General features: G+C 49.6%; 8 protein-coding genes across 8 annotated transcripts; 6 read left to right on the top strand and 2 right to left on the bottom strand.

Annotated features, from left to right (window-relative positions):
• Window positions 1–1,875: 1,875 nt before the first annotated feature.
• pkcA (protein kinase c) lies at window positions 1,876–6,044 on the top strand (the record flags this gene model as incomplete). The annotated part of the gene is made up of 10 exons (XM_061213932.1): window positions 1,876–2,269; window positions 2,364–2,630; window positions 2,698–3,285; window positions 3,347–3,742; window positions 3,805–4,073; window positions 4,110–4,233; window positions 4,287–4,851; window positions 4,912–5,113; window positions 5,174–5,579; window positions 5,655–6,044. 10 exons carry the CDS (start codon window positions 1,876–1,878, stop codon window positions 5,714–5,716), a joined length of 3,273 nt encoding a protein of 1,090 aa, XP_061068363.1. The 3' UTR covers window positions 5,717–6,044.
• A 642-nt stretch (window positions 6,045–6,686) lies between these two features.
• On the top strand, window positions 6,687–9,000 carry N7525_007179 (uncharacterized protein; the record flags this gene model as incomplete). Its single annotated transcript, XM_002567704.2, has 5 exons — window positions 6,687–6,932; window positions 6,988–7,296; window positions 7,397–7,474; window positions 7,571–7,657; window positions 7,741–9,000. 5 exons carry the CDS (start codon window positions 6,687–6,689, stop codon window positions 8,998–9,000), a joined length of 1,980 nt encoding a protein of 659 aa, XP_002567750.2.
• A 463-nt stretch (window positions 9,001–9,463) lies between these two features.
• On the top strand, window positions 9,464–10,950 carry N7525_007178 (MATE family efflux transporter; the record flags this gene model as incomplete). Its single annotated transcript, XM_002567703.1, has 2 exons — window positions 9,464–10,090; window positions 10,150–10,950. The coding sequence occupies 2 exons, from the start codon at window positions 9,464–9,466 to the stop codon at window positions 10,948–10,950; spliced, it is 1,428 nt and encodes a 475-aa protein (XP_002567749.1).
• Window positions 10,951–11,186: 236 nt separating this feature from the next.
• Window positions 11,187–15,090, top strand: N7525_007177 (tubulin-specific chaperone D; the record flags this gene model as incomplete). Its single annotated transcript, XM_061213931.1, has 6 exons — window positions 11,187–11,357; window positions 11,426–13,931; window positions 13,990–14,272; window positions 14,326–14,670; window positions 14,739–14,904; window positions 14,953–15,090. The coding sequence occupies 6 exons, from the start codon at window positions 11,187–11,189 to the stop codon at window positions 15,088–15,090; spliced, it is 3,609 nt and encodes a 1,202-aa protein (XP_061068362.1).
• Window positions 15,091–15,119: 29 nt separating this feature from the next.
• N7525_007176 (CE1 family esterase) lies at window positions 15,120–16,223 on the bottom strand (the record flags this gene model as incomplete). The annotated part of the gene is made up of 1 exon (XM_061213930.1): window positions 15,120–16,223. The coding sequence occupies one exon, from the start codon at window positions 16,221–16,223 to the stop codon at window positions 15,120–15,122; it is 1,104 nt and encodes a 367-aa protein (XP_061068361.1).
• An 810-nt stretch (window positions 16,224–17,033) lies between these two features.
• On the top strand, window positions 17,034–17,983 carry N7525_007175 (U1A/U2B'/SNF family RNA-binding protein; the record flags this gene model as incomplete). The annotated part of the gene is made up of 4 exons (XM_002567700.1): window positions 17,034–17,074; window positions 17,125–17,131; window positions 17,214–17,520; window positions 17,589–17,983. 4 exons carry the CDS (start codon window positions 17,034–17,036, stop codon window positions 17,981–17,983), a joined length of 750 nt encoding a protein of 249 aa, XP_002567746.1.
• A 285-nt stretch (window positions 17,984–18,268) lies between these two features.
• On the bottom strand, window positions 18,269–19,471 carry N7525_007174 (H(+)-transporting V1 sector ATPase subunit D; the record flags this gene model as incomplete). The annotated part of the gene is made up of 8 exons (XM_002567699.1): window positions 18,269–18,507; window positions 18,559–18,599; window positions 18,657–18,666; window positions 18,728–18,776; window positions 18,830–19,155; window positions 19,215–19,225; window positions 19,289–19,401; window positions 19,457–19,471. 8 exons carry the CDS (start codon window positions 19,469–19,471, stop codon window positions 18,269–18,271), a joined length of 804 nt encoding a protein of 267 aa, XP_002567745.1.
• Window positions 19,472–19,642: 171 nt separating this feature from the next.
• N7525_007173 (mRNA splicing protein SYF1) lies at window positions 19,643–22,506 on the top strand (the record flags this gene model as incomplete). The annotated part of the gene is made up of 5 exons (XM_002567698.2): window positions 19,643–19,816; window positions 19,875–19,991; window positions 20,056–20,109; window positions 20,177–22,188; window positions 22,245–22,506. Exons 1-5 carry the CDS (start codon window positions 19,727–19,729, stop codon window positions 22,504–22,506), a joined length of 2,535 nt encoding a protein of 844 aa, XP_002567744.2. The 5' UTR covers window positions 19,643–19,726.
• Between the last annotated feature and the right edge of the window lie 227 nt (window positions 22,507–22,733).

Here is a 22,733-nt window from a genome sequence, read left to right as displayed (position 1 = left end):
ATACAAGTTAGGTACCCCGCTGGCAAGATAGTAAAGTGGGAAGCAGTAGTTAGGTGAGAGCATCCAGGAATTTATACTATACTTCAACGACGCCCCGGATGGCACCTAGGCAATTCCTACCTAGGTAGGTAGGATAAGGCTTACTCACCATCCTCATGGGCTGAAGATGCTACCTCAGTAGGCTATGTTGTATATCTTATGAATCGAAATGTATCATTTCGCCTACATAACTTTGAGCACCTTCCAAGGTTCGTTCTACAACAATGGATGGATAGATCGTAACCTCACTATTTGAGTTTCAGGTTCCTCCAATTTTGCGAGCAATACAAGATCATTCCCTTCAGCTTTCCGCCCAACATAGGACATCTTATGCAGCCGTTTGATGGCACACCTTTCAGAGATTACAAACGGTATTGGAGGTCTCAATGCATTATTTTAAGCATGATTGACGATGCTTATGAAGAGAAAACTGCTTTCTTCAATGGGCTCCCTTCTATCCGCGAGGAATCATTCAAATCTCAGGTTATCACGGACGCATTTGCCAACAGAGGCATTGTGCCATTTGATCCGTCCAAGATAGGTCAACCGCTTTGAGAGCCTCGTGGCGGCAAGTGGCAGAATGACGGATGACTAGATTTCACCCCAGGGAGAATTCAATGTGTAAACCATCCCACTAGGTATAGAGATTATCGAGATCGGGAAAGACTAAAGGCACAACGCGGGCTTCGCAGGCATAACCCTACTAAAGATATATAGCTAGCGTTGTTTGATCGACGTTAGCAATCAGTACTGATCGTCATATATGGGAAACTAGCCAGCTGACTCTGTATACTATGCAGCCCTGGGGATAGTGTACATTGTCTGGGATTGCTACAAAAGTCCATGTGAGCGACGGTCGTTTCTCTCATTGGACCAACAAATGTATGTATAAATTATGCTAAATCTGCACGATAATGGTAAATGTAGGATTAATGCCCTATGTACTCAACTTGGAGCCTACGCCTTGCAGTGTATTTACCGTATCTTCATCTATTGGCCGTGAAACTAGTGACATCACCAGTTTCAGCCAAAAAAAGATTAAAGATGACCAAGTCATCAGATACGAAGACCGGAGTGCATTAGGAGCAACGAGGATTCCTACTATCCCTCAATGTATGCAGTAAGGGGTATGTGGCACGATCTCTGTGCCCGATGGGAAATTCTTGACAGAGCGGTGACAATTGCAATGTTTTACTCGTACAATATTGTACAATGAAAGTGCCAAGTGCCGATCGCTCTTGTCAAAGGGTTCGGAAGTATGAGGCGTGTCCTGCTATACGATGTAGTGTATGCCTGTAGATACTTACTCTGTATGTAAGAGTACGCCTGGTTTGGGCAATCCATAAGCAGCTATCATGCATAGAAATAGATATCGATAGAACACATAGATATATCTAGAAAGATTCACATGAATACTCTGTTAATACTGTCAATACTCTTAATACTTGTGGTCTCACACGACTTTTCGCCACTTCCTTATCGGAGGTGCGTGGTTGTACGGACTTCCCCAGTAACTCCCGCCTGGGTGACTTTCCTGGATCTGATCCATCGGGTAAAATTAGAGGATTCTCTTTCTTCTTACCTCTACCAATTTTCATACTTTCTTCTGCTTTTTCCTGGGTTTTATCAATTCAATTTCGGCTGTGAATCGACTGGGCGATCATTGCGGGCAGTCTGTCTCACATTTTCCGAAGTGGCATTACCCGCGCCCGTTGCGCCCCTTGTCAACAACAGCCCCGCGAATCCTCTCCCACCAACAACCCACCTTGACCTGGCGCAAGCGCACCCTTGAATTTTGAGCCAGCCTTGCTCTTTGCCCTCGTCACACCTGCCATCATGGATGGGGACGAGCTAATCGCCTCGGTCTTCCGCAAGATCGAGCGGGAGAAGGCCCTCATCACCGCTGCTAGTAACATGCGGCAGTCGACCGACAATCCCCTCGTGCAACAGAGAGTCGATGCCAACATCCGCGATGGTCGCAAGAATATCGCTTACCTGGAGGAGAAAATGAGGGAATTGCAAATCCGTCAGATGAACCAGGAAGGTGGCTCACCCGGCCAGCATGGAGGCCCGGCCCCCCCGCCCAAAGACCACCCCGGGTACGCTGGTGAGCAAGGTGATGGCCACTACCCTCAGGGTGGCACCGGCTCGATGCCTTCCGGTGCCCCATTCTCCGACCCGCGACCTTATGCTCCGATTCCGAAGGCGAGGCCCAATTACACGAAGCTGGGTACGTTCTTGCATACCGCTCCTGCCAAACCCTATAAAAATGCTGCGCTGAGCTTAAACCGCTTGGAATGCTAACATAAATGGCCATGTCTCAGATCTGATCAAGTATGACACTCCGTACCTCGGGCCGAAAATCCAACTCATGCTGTCTCAATTGGAGTTCAAGCTGAGCGTCGAAATGCAATATAAAGCCGGCATCGAAAAAATGGTCCGCTTATACCAGGATGAGGGCGATCGGAAGAGCCGAGCGGACGCCGAGGGCCGTCGTATTGAGAGTAACCAAAAGATTCAGCTTCTAAAGCAGGCGCTGAAGCGATACGAGGATCTTCATGTTGATATTGAATCCGCCGATGCGCCGGACGGTATGAAAAAAATATATAGCAATTTTGCTGCGGGCATAATGCGAGATAGTCACTAACTGGTGTGCAGATGAGAGTCTTAGTAGTCCGAACATGCGCAAACCGCTGACTGGTCTATTGACAATGCGCATCCATGCGGTCAAGGACGTGGACCATGCGGCTAGTTCGCGATTTTCTCGAGGACCAGAGACATACATTGTCGTTAAGGTTGAGGATACGATCAAAGCCAGAACCAAGGCCACCCGAAACGACAAATGGCTGGACGAAAGCTTTTCCATGGATATCGATAAGGCAAACGAGATCGAATTGACTGTTTATGACAAGTCTGGAGATCGCCCAGTACCAATCGGTATGCTCTGGGTGCGCATTTCTGACATCGCAGAGGAGATGCGTCGCAAGAAAATTGAGACGGAACTCAACGCATCTGGCTGGGTATCCGCAGATAAGATGGGCGAGGGCGGATCCGCTCGACATGACCATGGCGGTTCTCCTATGGGCTCTTCACATGGCCCTAGCCCCGGAGGACGCCCGGGCACCTCGGGGCATGGTGCACATGCGCACCACGGTGGCGAGAGTACAAATGCTCCCCCGACTGTGACGATCGATTCCTGGTTTGCCCTGGAACCGGTTGGCCGAGTACAGCTTCAAATGAGCTTCGGTAAGACTAACTTGCCTTAACCCCGAAAAAGAAGCAGCGCCATTGTACTAACTGGATATAGCCAAACAATTGAAGGATCGCCGTCCCTTTGACATCGGTCTTAACCGTCAAGGTGCCGTGCGCCAGAAGAAGGAGGAGGTTCATGAGAAGCAGGGCCACAAGTTCGTCACCCAGCAGTTTTACAACATTATGCGCTGTGCACTGTGTGGAGAATTCCTCAAGTATGCTGCCGGCATGCAATGTGCGGATTGCAAGTACACCTGCCACCGCAAGTGTTACCCCAAGGTTGTTACCAAGTGTATCAGCAAAGCCAACTACGAGACCGATCCGGACGAGGAGAAGATCAATCACCGCATTCCCCACCGTTTCGAAGGGTTTTCCAACATCTCCGCGAACTGGTGTTGCCACTGCGGCTATCTGCTTCCGTTTGGACGCAAAAATGCCAAGCGCTGCTCTGGTAGGCAATAATACTGACATCGGAGCTTCTTTCTAGTCCATCCTTACTGACTTTTCCTATAGAATGTAGTCTCACGTGTCACGCTCACTGCACTCACCTTGTGCCCGATTTCTGTGGAATGACGATGGAAGCCGCCAACCAAATTCTCGAGACATTGATTCGTACCAAGCATCACAACAAATCTGCCTCTGTTAGTTCTGGCCTCAGCAACCGTACCCTTCGAGCAGGCGGTCCGCCGCAGCCCGCTCAAGACAACGCTGCCCTCTCCTACCCCCAGAAGCCGATGGAAGGACCCTACGGGGTTATTCCTAGACAACCCTCCGCCGAAGCGGTAAGCGCTGCCACTAACTCCTTCATGACCCCACAGTCACCAACTGCTGCTGCACAGGCTGCACAGCGCCAACAGATACCACCGAAATCGCCCACTGGACCTGCCGCCGCCGCTGCCGCCGCCGCCGCTACTGGGCTACGTAGCCCCCAGCAAGCCCCAAGTATGCAATTTCTGATCATGCGTTGAAAACTCTCGATACTAATCAAATACTAGCCGAAATGGGCCGTCCTATGCTGCCACCCCAGGCAGCCCCGCAGCCTCAACACGCCCCTTATGACCCATCCCTCTATGCCAATTTCCCACAGCAGCCACCACCCCAGGCTATGCAGAAGGTACAGCCTTCACCTTATCCAATGGCCCCGCCTTCGCAGGCCATGCAGCAACAGATGCCCCAACAACAGCAAGTTGCACCCCCTATCAAGGACGATGCTGCAGTGCAGGCAAAGACTCGCATTGGTTTGGATCACTTTAATTTCCTTGCTGTTCTCGGAAAAGGTAATTTCGGAAAGGTCATGCTAGCTGAAACAAAGAGCTCCCGCAAGTTGTATGCCATCAAAGTGTTGAAGAAGGAATTCATTATCGAGAACGACGAAGTGGAGAGCACTAAGTCCGAGAAGCGTGTTTTCCTGATTGCAAACAAGGAACGTCACCCCTTCCTTCTCAACTTGCATGCTTGTTTCCAAACTGAAACCCGTGTCTATTTCGTCATGGAGTATATCAGCGGTGGTGATCTCATGCTGCACATTCAGCGTGGCCAATTCGGCCTCAAGAGGGCACAGTAAGTCCCATGTTTGGTCTTTGTCCTGTTTTGGGGTTTATAAATGCTCACATTCCTTAGGTTCTATGCCGCCGAGGTCTGCTTGGCACTCAAGTACTTCCACGAGAACGGTGTCATTTACCGTGACTTGAAGCTCGATAACATTCTGCTGACGCTGGATGGTCACATCAAAATTGCTGATTATGGTCTTTGCAAGGAGAACATGTGGTATGGTGGTACAACTAGCACGTTCTGCGGTACTCCTGAATTCATGGGCCCAGAAGTAAGTGGGATCAAGTCCATTGTTTTTTTTGGAGTATTGATGAGCTAACTTTTGTTGTAGATTTTGCTGGACAAGAAGTATGGACGGGCTGTGGATTGGTGGGCGTTCGGTGTTCTCATCTATCAGATGCTTTTGCAACAGTCTCCATTCCGTGGTGAAGATGAGGATGAAATCTACGATGCCATTCTTGCTGACGAGCCTCTCTACCCCATTCATATGCCTCGCGACTCCGTGTCAATTCTCCAGAAGCTGTTGACTCGTGAGCCCGAGTTGCGTCTGGGCTCCGGTCCCACCGATGCCCAAGAAGTGATGTCTCATGCGTTCTTCCGCAACATCAACTGGGATGACATCTACCACAAGCGGGTTCCCCCGCCATTCATCCCCACGATCAGCAGTCCTACCGACACCAGCAACTTTGACCAGGAATTCACCAGTGTGACTCCTGTCCTAACGCCTGTACAATCTGGTAAGATATTTTTTTTGGTGCTTTTTTGGTGCTTTCTGGAAGATGAACTTTAACTAACCTATCTTTTTCATTTAGTGCTTTCGCAAGCCATGCAGGAAGAATTCCGAGGATTCTCTTATACTGCTGACTTTGCTTGATTTCACCGATGTGTGATCGGGATAATTATTGCTTACTTGGACACCTGTCACGAGTTGTTAACGAGGGTGTCAATTCGGTTCATAGGCGGTTCAATGCCGACACGTCCGGTTTCTTCAGAGCGCCGCGGGTCTCCCGCCGTTTTCCAGCACTTCTTGATCTTCAAATTGCTTCAACATACCCAATCGCAGTTTCGTTTTAAGTGCCGGTGTGGACCGGACCTCATGACATGCTTCGACCGCCGGATATCATGGTTAATGAAACCTCCAGGTTGCTTTTGCTTTCTCGATTTCTTTGTGTGCTTATCTAAATTGCTTGCTCTATTTTTTCACTTTCAAGATCTTTCTTTCTAAGTTTCCTTCCGACAGGTCGGGTTTATGACTCTATTCTATGTCGGGCATTTGATGTCCAAAAAAATGGAGAAGGGACGGGTTCCCATATGGGAATTGCGTGGCGTGGTTGAGAGGGAGAGTGTGTGTGATGAGAAATGACGAAGTTTGAAGATCTATGAAGATAGCGTAGGTTCCCTTCAGGGACTCTTGCGCGTTATGCCCGGTATTATGTTCTAGCGGTTCGTGGTATGGAGAGGAGATACAAATGCGAACTAATTTATCTCATCTGTCTACATGAATGTTGTAGTTGGATCGTGGCTTTATATGTACTTGGGCACATATAGATGCACACGTGTATATCAGATCCGGGTTGCGACTGCCCTTTCCCCTTTCAGATCGAGGGTTGCCCTAGGTACCTCGTTCCTTCCCAAATAGGAAGCCAAAATCGTGTGCCTTCCTCTTTTGCGCCTTCCTCTCTTGCAAAAACACGTACACGTTTCATTTCCAAGCTTGTTTACCTTGTGTCCTCTTCCTCTTCTCTTCTTCTATCCTCTTCCAATTTACCACACCTTGTTACTATTCACCAGCCTTTTTTTCTTTGTTCCAGAAATAGATCAAGCTACCGAGGTCTATTCCAAAAATGCTGGCAAAAGCGAAAGGCCTGCTTCGTAGGGGCTTACGGGCCTTCGGTGGCCATACTGAGCCCGTGCCTTTGAGCAACAAAGAGAACCTGCCTTCGGGAAACAAAGAATCCTCGCCCCCGGGCAACAAAGAGCGCACCCCTCACTCCACTTCCAAGGTGAGCCAACCGCCCTCGAGCTCCAACCCCATCAAGAGATGGCTCGAGAACGTGTCTACTCCCGTCTATGGGTCCCCCATCAACAAGGTGCGACCAAGAGTCGATAATATCGACTTCCACATCAACTTCTCTGACAGCGTAGAACTGGGATCCCCTCCAGCCTGGTTCAACGAGACTTCGGACAACGATCCCGAGATTCGACGCTTCCTCTGTGGGGACGAAGTTCCTAACGACCAAGTGCATTCAGCATTTCGCGCAACTCACTACACCCCCCGCTACCAACCCGACACTACCATCAACCCACGTCCTTCTCCCTCTCCTGTTACCCCGGTCCTGCCACAACCGGCGGTCACAGCTCCTTCCCCTCAACCACCCCGAGAAGTTGGCACGCTCCCCATCGCTGAACACAATGTCCAACACGGTTGTTCACTCCAATGAAAAGGGCCAGGTTGTAAGTTGTCTTTATCGCAACTTAACATATCACTTTGATCTCAGTTATCTCTCACTCACCAATCCTCTACCCGTTTACATTTTACTGACTTACATACTAGGTGACCTCAGCCCAAAAGCCGGCAATCTCCCCATCGCTGAATACTATTCCTGACACAGTTGTTCAGTTCAATGAGGTTGTAAGTTCGTCTTTAACGTACATATCACTTTGATCTCAGTTATCTCTCACTCACCAGTCCTCTACCCGTTTTACATTTTACTGACTTACATACCAGTTGACCTCAGTCCCAAAGTCGACAAGCTCCCCATCGCTGAACACCATTCCTGACACAGTTGTTCACTTCAATGAAAAGGGCCAGGTTGTAAGTTTTGTCTTTATCGCAACTTATCATATCTCTCACTCCAGTCCTCTACCCATTTTACATTTCGCTGACTTGCATACCAGGTGGCCTCAGCCCAAAAGCGAGCGTACTTCCCTGATGACACGGGGCCTCAGCACCCAGCTAAGCGAGCTAAACTCGAGCCAGAGAGCTCTGCGAAAAAACGCAAGCGATCCGGGGACACCAACGATGACGACGAATGGGACTCCGATCCCCCCACCTCGCCTGAATATAAGATTTCCAGTGCGAGTGATGATGATGATAGCGACACCAGCGATGCTCCTTCCTCGCCATGCGTGAAGCAAGTAAAGAGGGATGCAAAGCAGGTCTCGGTCAAGAACGGCCGCTCACTTAAGTCCAAAGGCAAAAGAATCAGAAAGAAGAAGAAGAAGGCATGGGATTCGGATAGGTCAATGTCTGAGCCAAGTGACCTCGACTACGAGAGCGACGAAGAATACTTCATTCCGACAGGAGAGCGTGACGAGCTGCTCAATAATAAACTAACCCGAGAAAGGGCAAAGCGCCTACTTGATGCAGTGAAACTCCCGCAAGGCCATCACCTGTCACCAGACGTACAGCAAACTGCCCATCAACTTCTTACTCGTGGCTGCTTGCCAACCATCCATAGACACTGGGAGAAAGATTTCTCTACCCTTCCGGAGTCGCTGTTCTTTTCTGGGAAAGATGATAAGACTCAGCGTAAGGAATCTAACTTCGTCCTTGAAAATGACAAGGGCTCCGAGTTTTACGCGATCCGTGCATTTCAAGAGCTTTTAAAGATATGTGGCAATGTGAGGGATTACTGCAATATCCTTGATATCTGTCCTGGAATCTATATCAAGAAATCAATAGAGAAATACCTTCGCTGGGCATTGGCCGATGCCGGTGTCAGAGTCCAGCCGGACACACCTCCTGTGCACGTCATCTACTGCAAACATCAGGACGAAGACCCAAAAGAAGCCTTTGAAAAAGTTGCCAAAGCGTTGGAGAGCCTATTGGATACCTGGCAGGGCCAACTCGCCGCACCCCATGACGGCGAAGAAGGCTGGCCGGCATTGATTGGATTCGTTCTCTGTGCACCTGTTCTTTCTGTCATCTGTCTAGACACCAATCCCCATCTGCAAACCCTAACACAAGGAATCAAGTTCCTTGGCCATTTCGACCTTTCCGATTTTGACCAAGATGCCTGGAACACCCTGGCTATCGCGATCCTCGTCATGCACATCAAAAGGACCGTGGCCAAACTCGCCAAGATCTACGGTGACAGGTTTGTAGCCTCGCTCATTGATAATCCTGCCATGGGTTCACCGGATCCTGATGGTTAAGTTCCATCATGTTACACTGATATATATATACATGAGATTCTCTTACCTGCAATCACTCTCGGGAGAATTTTTGAGCCCTCATTGGCAATTTAGCGTGTGAACTTCCATGTACCATTAGTTTAGTGAATGACGTGATCTAACTTGATTTTTTTTCACTATAGACAATGTACAATATTGTAGATGATAGGTTCAGGCCAAGTATGAATGCTCATGCATGCTAGTGGAGCTCATTTCATGCCTGAAGCAACTGTTGCCAATAACAGAGTTGCTGCGACGAACCTAAGGATTGATTCGTCAAATCTCCACTTTTGTTGTTTAATAATTCGTCTTCGCACTCTGTTCTCCAATGATATTCGAACCATCCCTTGTACTTCGATGAACTCGATCTAAAGAATAATAAAGTGTGTTGTTGGGAATCCAGAGAGCTCCTAGCGCCCTAAGAAAGAAAAAAAAACCTTACACGATGATCGAGGACAATCATCGGGCCACAGAATCATCCCCTTTGCTGCGCGACATCGACACAGAAGCAGCAACCAATTCCAAGAAGTCAGGATGGCGACAAGAATTAGCGATTATCTCGCGATACTCAGCCCCTCTCATGATATCACTCCTGCTTCAACATGCATTAACCGGTTCTAGCATCTTCATGGTGGGCCATCTGGGGAAACGAGAAATCGGGGCCGTGAGCTTGGCCAATATGACTGCCCAGATCACTGGATATTTTGTGTTCCAAGGGCTAGCAACATGCTTGGATACTCTATGTCCTCAAGCATATGGTTCGGGGAATTTGCGCTTGGTCGGGCTTCACGTTCAACGACTGACGCTTTTTATGCTTGTCCTCACAATCCCAATTGGAGCTATATGGTGGAATGCGGATCGAATTTTTCTCCTTATTCTACCATCTGAAGCCCAGGAGACGGCTCTTCTTGCAGGGCTATATCTGAAAATTGCCATCGCGGGCGCTCCCGGCTATGCTTGCTTTGAGTCGGGAAAGCGATTTTTCCAGGCACAGGGATTGTTCAGTGCTAGTCTGATAGTTCTGTTGATATGTTCTACATTGAACATTTTCATGGGATGGTTATTTGTTTGGGTACGTCGTTCAACCTTAGAATTCCCCCGAGCCATTCACTGATATCCCTTATTTTCCAGAGACTGCAATGGGGCTTCATCGGTGCGCCTATCGCTGTCGCCGTCGCAAACAGTCTTCTGCCCATCTTTCTGGCATTCTACGTCATCTTCATCAAGGGCTCTGAATGCTGGCATCCCATTTCTGCCGAGATGTGGCGCGGCTGGGGGCCAATGTTGCAGCTTGCCGTCCCAAGTTGGCTAATGATCGAAGCCGAAGTCCTCGCATGGGAATTCATGACCCTCATCTCCTCCCGTCTAGGTGCAACTGAGCTTGCAGCCCAGGCTGCTATGTCTACACTTTCAGACTTCGCGTTCCAAATTTCATTTTCCGTCGCTGTTGCTGGTGGCACACACATGGCCTATCTGATCGGATCGGGCTTCCTCCAGCGTGCGGCAACAGCAGCCAAGGTTATGGTTTTTGCTAGCTTCGGTGCTGGTGTAACAAATATGCTTGTGATTCTTGCTTTCCGGGGAGTCATTCCGGGATTATTTAGTGACATCGGCGAGGTCTGGCACTACATCTTCTTCTTGCTTCCATTGGGTGCGGTCCTTCAAATTCCCGACGCCGTGGCCACTTCCCTCAATAGCTTGCTGCGGGCTGTCGGACGACCGGATCTGGGTAGCTATGTTCAGCTCTCGATCTACTACCTCGTTGGATTGCCCCTGGGCATTGCTTTTGCATTTGGCTTGGGATGGAGCGTTTTAGGGCTATGGTGTGGAATACTTATCGGCCAGTCGATCATTGTGTCGATCGAGGGCTTTTATTTCTGGAAAATGGTGGACTGGGCGAAGGCGTCCCGAGAAGCGATAGAGCGGATGTGATCATGCAGAGAGATTCTCAAGGTTGAGCGACGGGCGGGATGGCTTCGAAATACATAAAATATATCATAGCATGCACGACCAATATAGAATACCTTCCTAACTCTGGTCTGCTTAAGAGTTGTATGGTGAACGAAATAGTAAACGTTTTATATACTTACGCGTCACATGACCGGTCCCGCTGTTGACGCTATTCCCAACACTGCAATCTTCAAGACTGCATCACCCAGCATTCCACCATGGATGCCGCCGAGGATCGAGAAGTGAAGCTTCAACGGGCCTCTGGGGATTTGGTGTCCGAGTTTTCGGCAAAGCTCCCCTCGCTATTGTGGAGAGCCCAAACTGGGACTCCCCTCCGCACCCCACGTAAATGGGCGCAGGTCACGAAAACAGAGAAGCTTGTCAGCCTTGTAAGACCTCACCGCATAGGATCTCTCTTCGTTATCTCTCTGTTCTTATTTACTGATGGTATCCATAGCTTGAACCCTTTCAAGAGTGGCCTCAACTCTTAGATCCACACTTGCAGAAGTTGCTGCCTCCTTTAGTGGACGCTTTTCTAGCATATCTGATCAAGCACCGCACCCAGTATGGCTGTGGTTCGGCGAAGTCATCCCAGGCAGGAAGCCAGTATCCCCTCCCAAGAGCCATCTGCAGGCTACTTTACACTTTCTGCAAAGTCCGTGGCGTAAAGGTGATTAGCAGGTTCCTAAACAATGAGCCTAAATATCTTGATTCAATGATTCGGGCCTTCATCGAATGGGATGCGGTTCGGCCGCCTAATCCTGAAGAACCGGTCGAATCTGAAACCCAGCGACTCATCTGGGAAGAACGCTATGTGATGCTGGTCTGGCTTTCACATCTCCTGCTTGCTCCTTTCGACTTGTCTTCTTTATCATCAGATGACATTCCGGTACCCTATGACAATCTGCAGCAGTTGACTTGGTTACCATCTGAGACTCCTATGGTTGCCAGGTCGCTTCTTTCCTTGTCGCTGCACTATATTGGTGCGTCGGGCAAAGAACGCGAGGCAGCGACAGCGCTTTTGGCACGATTGGCTTTGCGTGGGGATATGCAAGCCCTCGGTGTGCTTATAGGTCTGACAAAGTGGGCGTTTGCTCTAATCCAGCCGACGGAGAACGTCGAATCGCCCTCTGTCTACGCTTGTATTGGGGTCCTCACATTCATTGCTCGCTTGGGTGGATCGGGCCAGGTAGAGGACTTTGCTCCCTTGATCAATTATGTCTTCCAGCAGACTCTCAGTGTATTTCAAGGGAAGTCGTCTTCAGTATCTGCGACAATTCAGTCTTCGGCGTTGGCCAGAAAGTTTGTTGTCAAGATCCTCCGCAACATCACAATCATGGCTTTATCTTTGAATGAGAGAGGTGACCCTCGCATCAATGATGACCAGTTATCGACCATATTGGAAGATGCAATCGATCATTTCTTGGTGTCCTTGGCCGACAAAGATACACCCGTGCGATTTGCCGCGAGTAAAGCACTCAGCATTATCACGTTGAAGTTAGACCCAGAAATGGGGACCGAGGTCATCGAAGCGGTCATTGGCTCGCTGGGAGAGAACATCCTTTTTGAGAAAAACGATGGCTCTCTCGTCACGCCATCTGAAGCGCGGAAGATTGGCATACACACCCTTAAACGTAATCTCAGTGCAGTCGATGCCCAGCGATGGCAAGGATTAATCCTGACACTGTCACATTTACTTTTCCGCCGGGCACCTCCTATTCACCAACTCCCTGAGATTCTCCAATCACTTGTGTCTGGTTTGGGTTTTGAGCAAAGATCTTCTACAGGTGGCTCTGTGGGAACTGGTGTTCGAGATGCGGCATGCTTCGGTATTTGGGCCATGTCTCGAAAGTACACAACGCGAGAACTCCTGGCGCTGCAGCCCCAGGTAGTGGCTTCGCAATCTGGCCAGAAAGAGGTTGATGTTCTACAAAAGCTGGCCGTGGAACTTATCTGTGCTGCCTGTATCGATCCATCTGGGAACATCCGACGCGGGTCGTCTGCTGCGCTGCAGGAGTTGATTGGTCGTCATCCCAATACCATCGCGCAGGGCATTCCCCTCGTGCAGGTTGTGGATTATCACGCCGTTGCACGACGTTCTCGTGCACTAATTGACGTTGCCAAAGCAACAGCCTCTCTGGATCAGGTTTATTGGAGTCCACTTCTGGACGCTTTGATGGGTTGGAGAGGCATTGGTTCTCCAGATGCCGAGTCCAGAAGACATGCGGCTAAGTCTATTGGAATTTTGAGTACGCAAGAGCTATTCAAAACCATGAGTCTGGTCTTGGATAAATTGCTGCAAATGTTCTCCAGCATCTCTCGGAATGATGTGGAATCACGACATGGCTGTCTGTTGTCTATTGCTGCCACGGTCGATGCTTTTACTTCAGAATGGGAAGCATCGGTGGAGAAGAGAGATACCCCAGAAGCCAGGGCTGTCTCCTCTCAAGTGGCCAATATCTGGGATATCTTTGGTTCTGCATCAAGCCCTACCGATGATGACTTGACCTTCCAGACTTCACGCCCCGAATTGACGGCGGAGGCATCATCTTGCTTGATCTCCTCGCTCTCTCGGTCTACCATCAAGGCAGGTCTAGCTCAACCTTTAGAGCCACTTCTGAACCGAACACTCCAAATCCTGTCCCTCTGTGTTTCTCGAAATGATGACATCTCGATTGAGACATCTTCAACCGCCTTAGCGCAGCTGTTTCCTCTCCTACCGCCATCCAAGCAGGAAGAAACTGTGCGTACTTGGTTCTCCCATCTCCGTACTTCATGGAGATTGCCAACAGGTCGCGGCCAAATCCTAGCACTCGGTACGGTGTTTAAGCAACTCGGAGCACAAAGTGTTGTCCAAGAAGACATCGTCACCGAAATTCTTCGTTACACCGGGAAGGAAGAGTTCATTGAGAAACGAGTCGCTGCTGTGAAGTGCTTGGCCACCAGTATCTTGCCCTATATGGGTATGTCGAATATAATTTGTTTACTAGCTGGTATGAGCATGGGCTAACAAAACACTAGCTACCACCGATACGGTCGCGAGCAACTTCGTCGGATTCTTGAATGATTACACCACTGACAGACGAGGTGATATTGGATCTCTTATTCGAGTCGAGGCAATCCAAGCAGTCCCCATCGTGCTTCAAAGACAATTGGACTCAACGTCACGCTCACCATTGATTCAAAACTTGGTCGGGTGTCTTTGCCGTCTTGCATGCGAAAAGCTCGACAAGGTTAGACTACAGGCATGGCTTTCTCTACAAGTCTTCTGGGAATCAGCGGGGGATCTACCTCCAATCGAAAAGTAATCAATCACCAACAAAGCAACCAATTTATATCAGATGCTAATAAAAACAGGAAATTCGAACACTTCAGTCATGTTTCGTCACAAGAGTACTTCGCTCAGATACTTACTCTGCAGGATATTGACTGGCTTCGTCTTCCCTTGTTGCAAGGACTTGCTACCTCTGCTATCTCGGGAGCAGAAGGCCTCGTCCGAGCATCTCGCTCAGCTCTGACTCAATTCCTCAATTCCCAAGCCCAACACCGACGCCAGAAGATATTGATGGTCTTCTTGCAGGACCTTTCCACAGTGCTGGGTGACAACCTTCAAGATGACCGTTTTGCCATTCCTGCAGTCGAGTTTGTTGCATTTTTAATTGACAGCTACATTCCTGTTATCCCGGAAGCCTCAGATCCAAGGTTTGTGAACTCGTGTCTTCTACTGCTTCTATATGTACACCATCCCCTGACATCTTCTTTCTCTCTAGTTTCCGAAAATTGTTCACGCTAGTTCAGAAAGCACATTTCAGGTCTGCAAACATAGCTCGATTGGAAGCTGCAGTCAAGGCCTATGCTGCATTATCGAGGGTTGACTCGTTACGGGCGGGCGTTTTGAAGAAGATGACCGGGTTGCTTTTGCATCCTTTCCCAAGGGTATGTTAGACGCCAAACCCATAGATCTGCGGCACTGACAGTTTTTAGGTCCGATCGAGCTCTGCAGAATACCTATTTGTTGTGACGGACTCTGATATTGCCAAGTACGAAGACTGGTCTGCTTCGCCTAAACAGCTGAAGCCCCAGGTGGATAATTTGAAGGTCATTCTTTCTCTGGAAGGCTAGATAGCCGCTCCACAGAAATCGCATAGAGCTTAAATAAGCATCGAACTAATAACAACAGCTGAAAATACAAGATACAAAGCATGTATGGACATGGGGTGTGACATCTTTGGACTTTGGTTGTGATGGGTACTTGTAGGTGCTGTGCCGGTACTTGTGCTGGTAATCGCTGTGTTAGACTTGCTCGAGTGATCCTCCGCGAAGAAGTCAAATATGTATTGAGTCGCATTGAATTCAGACTTGCCCAACGGGCACTGCTCAGAATTTCGGTCAAAGTCATCATTTCCAACAGTACTTGGCCAGCAATGGCCATTTCCGTTCTCGCGGTAATGCTGAACAATGCCTTTCAGCCCGTTACAGTCCCAAGAAGCATGCTTCACAAGCGGGTCATCAAAGATAGTCTCATTGCTGGTCGGCTGCGCATTGTCCCCGCATCCATTTTGAGCCGCCCAGGTCTGCAGGACATCTATGACAGGCAGCTTGGCGTCGTCTTCGCCATCGATAGGCGCGGTCGTATCGACCGTACCATGGAACTCCAGGAAAGGATATCCCTGATCCCGCTTGGCGGGGGCACATGGCCCCACACCCTTCATGTCGGCTGTATCATACCAGGCACCGCTGACAGCCGCAAAAGCCGCAAACCGGCTTCCAACCGTGGCGTTGCAGGCGATGACGCTGGTGAATCCGCCGCCATTTGACTTGCCCGCCGAGTATACTCTGCTTGTGTCGATGCAGAGGGTTTCTTCCATGTGTGTGAGCAGATCGTCGATGAAGTCTAGATCGTTGGGGCGCGACTTGTCGGCACTCGGGCTGGAGAGCCAATACCCATTCTTGCTGTTTGGGTAGATGGCGATCCCATTGGGGTTGAATTCCGGGTTTGAAAATTGTGACAGATCTTCTTCCTCTACCATGTCGCGCGACGCCCCGTGGAAGGAGAAGTATACCGGGGTTGGCGTGTTCTTGTCATAGTTGGCCGGGATGAATAATCTGTACTCTCGGTCTGAGTCTGGGAGGCTGAGGGACTCGCTCGATCCTGCTTTTGGATATTTGGAAGGTATGTCTCGACCGCAACCTGGGGTTTTGGCTATGCCAATGCTCGCCAGGGTCGCGAGAGATAGCAAGGATGCGAGGCGCATATTGTTTGTGCCAAGATGGCCAGCTAGTTTCTCGAGGAATACATGATTCGGGTCTTATAGGGGATTGCGGGATTGCGGGATTGATATCCAACCCCTTTTGGATACCACGGGGGCCCGACTCAGGTCTCAGTTGGGTGGGCCAAAGGCAAGCGCCAAGACTTCACGGGTGAATCCGTGGTAATCTCTTATCTCTCGAACCTTACATTTGCGCCTCAAAAAAAGGTTTAAAGAGTGAGCTTGATCTCCCGGATCTACCCCCTTGAGTATGCTAATACTAGTATGTTGTATGCCAATTGCGTATCTACTATATGGAAGCCGAAGATCGGCGGAACGTGAAGATGATCTGTTTCGGTGTTAAGAATGTAACCCTTCCCAGGCTATGGAGCAATATATTCTGCAATGCACAAAATTGGGCTTCACCCATACCAAAAAGGGACGACCTAATTAAACGTACATATACGGGGGTAGCGATGGATAAATTTCAAACCTGAATAGTATGGAATAAATTAGTTATGTTGTAGGGTTGCTTGATCATAGTAGTAACTGAAATATAGCCATCGGTAAAAAAAAAAAGATGACAGAAGCATAGAACAAAAACAAAAAAAGAAATAGTGCATCATCCGTGAATCGAACACGGGCCTCGTCGATGGCAACGACGAATTCTACCACTAGACCAATGATGCTAGTTGATATATACTGGTCTACTATTATGTATTATATGGCAATAGCTCCCCAATTTCCATTCCCTCCGCCTCAAGTCAACCGGAAGCTTGACCTCGTTGGTTTCTAGAGCTCCCAACAGTCGCAAACATGGCAGCCGTCTCAGCAGCTGGCATTCCTCCAAATGCGACGTGAGTACTATATCTGCATAATCGATCCTCATACTAACGAATCTTCACAGAGTATATGTGCGCCTGTCCCTCCCCCTCTATCATATCAGCACTCCGCTTCCGCGTTACCATACTGACCGGATCCCTTTGCACTGATTAGGTCAAGAATCTAGACGAGCGAATCAAGGTTGACCAGTTGAAGCACGCCCTGGAAGAGATTTTCTCCGAATATGGTACCATTCTAGAGATCGTCGCAAAGACCAACCTCAAGGCTAAGGGCCAGGCCTTCATTGTCTTTGACAACATCGAATCGGCTACCCGTGCTATTGAGGACATCAATGGCTTCGATCTATTTGAGAAGCCTATGGTTCTGGATTACGCGAAGACGCCCAGCGATGCGACAGTCCAGCGGGAAAGCGGCGGCGACGAGCTGGAGGCTCACAAGCGGAGACGGTTAGCTGAGAAAGGTACGTTGGATAGACACTGGCGCAGCATATGCAAAGACTCAGTTCATGCTAATGATGATTGTCTACAGAGCGTAAGCAAGCCCACGAGGCCCTCGAAGCACAGAAGAAGCTCAAGCGTCCTGCTGCCGCCGCCGAACCCGCACGCCCAGCCAAGACCACCAAAGGTGCCGGTCTCAAGCCCACCACTGCTGCCACCACTGCCGTCGTTCCGGACGAGTACCTACCACCCAACAAGATTCTGTTCTTGCGGGAACTGCCGGACGACGCAACCCAGGAAGGCCTGTCTGCTATCTTTGGCCGGTTCGAGGGATTCCAGGAAGTCAGATTGGTACCCGGTCGCAAGGGAATTGCATTCGTCGAATACGAGGCCGAGGCTGGAGCAATCAGCGCGAAGGAGGCTACGTCGGGCATGCCCATGGGCGACCAGGGCAAGGCGATTCGCGTTACCTACCAGCGACAGTAGTCGTGAGTGGTTTGTTGCATCCTACAAAATATCCCGGTCTCGTTCTTTCTGGCGTTTGGAAGGTCTTGTCTCGAGCACATGTGTATTAGAAATATGGAGAGTTTTACCACTGTCCTCTTGCTGTCGCAATGCGTCAAGATTGCGTATCACATCAAGTTCAATTTTCCCAAAGTAGATGAAACAAGCCGCAGGGCTAAAACAAGTATGAGCATACAAAGTGGTACATGCCACGGTCAAAAAGGATGTCAACAAGAATAGAGTATCAATACGAAACAAAATAGCAGTCTAGAAAATCACATCGTTGTCTTCCTGCTCGCCCAGAACATCTACCGTCTCTTCCTCTTGAACTGGGACAGCAGTAGCAGCAGGCGCCTTGGGGTTTGCTGCTTGCTCTTCTGCTGCCTTTTGCCGGGCCGCGAGGATCTCAGCATCTGCGGCAGCAACGTCCCTCTGCTTCTTGCCTGAAACCTTCTTCAGGCGGTAGAATTCTTCTCGGTCGAGCTCATCGAGTTCGGAGTTGATGTCTTCAAAAATGTTAGCCTATACAAAAGACACTTGAAGTAGACGGTACATACATTTGATGGTGTTCTCGGTCCGAGGAATGATAACATGCTCACTGTTGAAGAATATTAGTATCCCGAACAAGGACCCGATTCACAAGTTCCGATCTTACATTGCATTTACTATATCACGCCAGTTAGTTGCCAGCCATAGCCAGTTACAATCAACGAGGAAATGACTTACCTCTGCGGTTGACAACCTTGATCACCTCATCAAGAATCAGGAAGGCAGTCTGGCATAATTGGTGAGTGATATCCCAATCCACTACATAGACACCATGCATACCTGTAAGCTCGCCAGTTCCACCAATGTCTCCACGGCCCGTGCATATGTCTCCCGACAGCGTTGAATCTGCTGTCCTCCCTTCCCTAGACCTGTCAGACCGAAGTCATTGACGCCCTCCTGCGTGTAGCTTTCAAACGTAGGTAGAAGAACACCAGAAACGTTCTCTTGCTTGGCTCGCACGCGGAAACGGGCCTGCTTGGCCGACTCCTGGATCTGGTAGCCGATATCTCCGCCTACAGCGTAGGTCACTTCAGCCAGCGAGAAGGCAGCAATCTGCATGACCCGACCCATCTTTTGTTTGGCTTCATCGATGCGGCGTGTGATGTCTGTCGAAGTATGATTAGCGCCTCGATAAGGTGGGGAACGGGAATGTGTCGCATCGTACCTCGGAAACGTCTGTTGCACAGGATAGAGGGTTAGCATATACTCTAGGAAGCAAGAAAGGCATGGGAATCTTACTTTGTTAGAGCTTCACTCTTTCTCTTTAGTAAACTATGGCCAATTTCCGCCCCCTTCAGCTTGTTCTTCATCAACCCCAATGATTGGCGAGTCGGGAATACTGCCTCTCGGCCCTGAGAAAAGATCAGATAAAGCCAATATGAGAGTTCAGTTCCACAATAAACTCACCACTGCACCGGACATGATTGCAGCAGAACAAAGATCACAATATAGTGCTTGTTGTTCAGCTAGAGCAACGCGGCCACATTGGTATGACGCCGATAAAGCTCCACCGCCCACCTGATACAGACCAATCACGTGATACAATCAGTGGTGGGAACCTCATCCGTCAACAGGTTTAGCTTTAAACGCGCACGCCAACAGCCTCTCGTTTATGCAATTTTCCTTTATGCTGACACGTTGATCGTGTAATTGGATTTCGCTCGACTGAGTGGCGCAATGCCAGGGACGCTTTTGCCCCCGAGATCCCACCGGCAGCACGCAGAGATGGATCGACCATCTGCGTCCCGGCCGGACCTCTACTTGATCGTGAGTTTTGACCCATTGGACCATGTGAACTCGAGGCTTACTTGTATTTCATCGCTAGACTGATCAAGACATTATCTACGAACAAGATCTGCTTCGCGACGCTACTAGTGTCAAGCCATGGCTTGCCTACATCGAATTTAAACAGCAAAATGGCACCCTCTATGAGCAAGCATTTGTATGTCGTCACCCACCACAACCCAATCGCCGAGAATCGTCACTAACCTAATGGCTTTTACCAGGTCATGGAGCGCGCTTGCAAGCAATTACCGCGTTCCTACAAGCTCTGGAAGATGGTAAGCGACAATTTTCTTTTTTTGGAAAAAAAAACCTCCAAGTCCCTACTTTTACTGACCATCTCAGTATCTGGAGTTCCGAACAGAACATTTGAAGGGCCGCAATCCCACGGTATATCGCGCCGAGTACCAGAAAGTAAACGCCCTCTTCGAACGGGCCCTGATCCTGCTGAACAAGATGCCGCGCATCTGGGAGATGTACCTCTCCTTCCTGCTCCAACAACCCGTGGTGACCCAGACTCGACGAACCTTCGACCGTTCCCTTCGCGCTCTGCCGGTCACACAGCATAACCGTATCTGGAGACTGTACAAAGGCTTCGCTCGGTCTGCTTCCGGACAGACCGCCATCAAGATCTTTGGTCGGTATATGCAAATTCACCCCGAGAACGTCGAGGATTACATCGAGCTTCTCGTTGAAAATGGTGAATATACGGAAGCCGTGAAGAAATTCATGGATATCCTTGACGAACCACGATTCAAGTCCAAACATGGCAAGGGTCCATTCCAGATATGGTCGGAGATGGTCGATCTCCTAGTCTCCAAGGCCAAGAAGATTGAGACCGGCCCTCAGGTCGGGATTGATGTTGAGGCCATTCTCCGGAGTGGTATCGAGCGCTTTGCTGACCAGCGGGGCAAGCTGTGGGCCGGGTTGGCCACATACTGGATCACTAAGGGCAACTTCGAGAAGGCACGGGATGTCTTTGAGGAAGGAATCACTACTGTCATGACGGTCCGTGATTTCACTCTCGTCTTCGACTCCTATGTCGAGTTCGAGGAGTCTATCATTGGAAGCTTGATGGAAGGCGCAGCCGCTCGCTCTGACAAGGGTAAATCCGACGAGGACGCCGACTTCGATCTTGACCTCCGCATGCTGCGCTTCGAGCAGCTGATGGACCGCAGACCATTCTTGGTGAACGATGTACTTCTACGGCAGAACCCTCACAACGTCATCGAATGGGAGAAGAGAGTAGCACTCTGGGGCGACAACAAGGAAGAATCTGTCCACACCTACACAGATGCCATTGCTGCAATTAACCCGAAGAAAGCGCTCGGGAAGTTCTCCGAGCTTTGGGTCAATTATGCCAAGCTTTATGAGAACGGTGGGGACTTGGATACTGCAAGAGTCATTTTCGACAAGGCTGTCAAGGTTCCGTTCAAGTCTGTAGCTGAACTGGCAGAGACCTGGTGTGAGTGGGCTGAGATGGAGCTCCGCGCCGAGAATTTCGACAAAGCAGTCAGTATTATGGCGAAGGCGACACAGGCGCCTAAGAAATCGACGGTGGACTACTTCGATGAGACACTGTCTCCGCAGCAAAGGATCCACAAGAGCTGGAAGCTGTGGAGTTTCTATGTCGATCTTGTTGAGAGTGTTTCGTCTCTGGACCAAACTAAAAAGGTGTACGAGCGGATCTTTGAGCTTCGCATCGCCACGGCCCAAACCGTCGTTAACTACGCCAATCTCTTGGAAGAAAACAAGTACTTCGAAGAGTCTTTCAAGGTATACGAGCGAGGCTTGGATCTTTTCACGTATCCAGTTGCATTCGAACTTTGGAACCTGTACTTGACCAAGGCTGTGGACCGGCAGATTGGCATTGAGCGACTCCGCGACCTGTTTGAGCAGGCCTTGGAGGATTGCCCCCCCAAGTTTGCTAAGTCTCTTTATCTGATGTATGGCAACTTAGAAGAAGAGCGCGGTCTCGCACGGCACGCGATGCGGATATACGAGCGTGCAACTCGGGCAGTGTCTGACGAGGACCGCTTCGAGATGTTCGAATTCTACATCACAAAATCGGCTTCCAACTTCGGTCTCACATCTACCAGACCAATCTACGAGCGCGCCATTGCCGCGTTGCCCGACCAGGAGGCCAAAGAAATGTGTCTCAAATTCGCCGAGATGGAGCGACGACTCGGCGAGATCGACCGTGCTCGCGCGATCTATGGCCACGGATCCCAATTCTGCGATCCCCGGACAAACGCTCCCTTCTGGCGGAAGTGGGAGGTATTCGAAGTCAACCACGGAAACGACGATACTTTCGCCGAGATGCTTCGTGTCAAGCGAAGTGTCCAGGCTCAATACAAGTATGTGATCCCTACCAGCATAAAGCCAATGATACATTTTCTAACGTTATCTATAGCACCGACGTCAACTTCATTGCATCGCAAGCCATTGCCAGGAGCCAGCAGCAACTCCAGACAGGCGAAGAAGGCGAAGGCGATGAAGACCAACGACGCGCTGATGCCATGGCGGAATTGGAACGTCAAGCTCGTGCCCCAGTTGGCTTCGTGGCTGCTAGCAGCGGCCCGGAGGGAGGTAACCGTCCTCCACCTGCCGGCCAAAAGCCAGCTACTGCCGAGGCTAACCCCGACGCCATTGATCTTGATATGGACGATGAATAGAGGGAGAAGTTGATATGGGTCATTTTACCAAGAGATACGAAACACTTTGTGGAGCTTTCTTTTTTTCGCTGACTCGATTGCCTATCTCTTTGTTCTTTCTGTGTCTTCTCCATCGAATTGTATGTTGTATACTTTCTATCCTGACGCTTTCTAGTATGAGTGTTGCTTGCGCCATTTTCCCTGCTTCTAGCACACTGCATCTCAGATCATGACTTGCTTTTCTTTGT

The sequence above is a fragment of the Penicillium rubens genome (genome assembly GCF_028828025.1).
Source record: "Penicillium rubens strain IBT 27055 chromosome Unknown utg000003l_segment0_segment0, whole genome shotgun sequence".
Lineage (NCBI taxonomy): Eukaryota > Fungi > Ascomycota > Eurotiomycetes > Eurotiales > Aspergillaceae > Penicillium > Penicillium rubens.
Note: the sequence above shows the minus strand (reverse complement) of the source record. Positions and strands in the feature narration are given on the sequence as shown.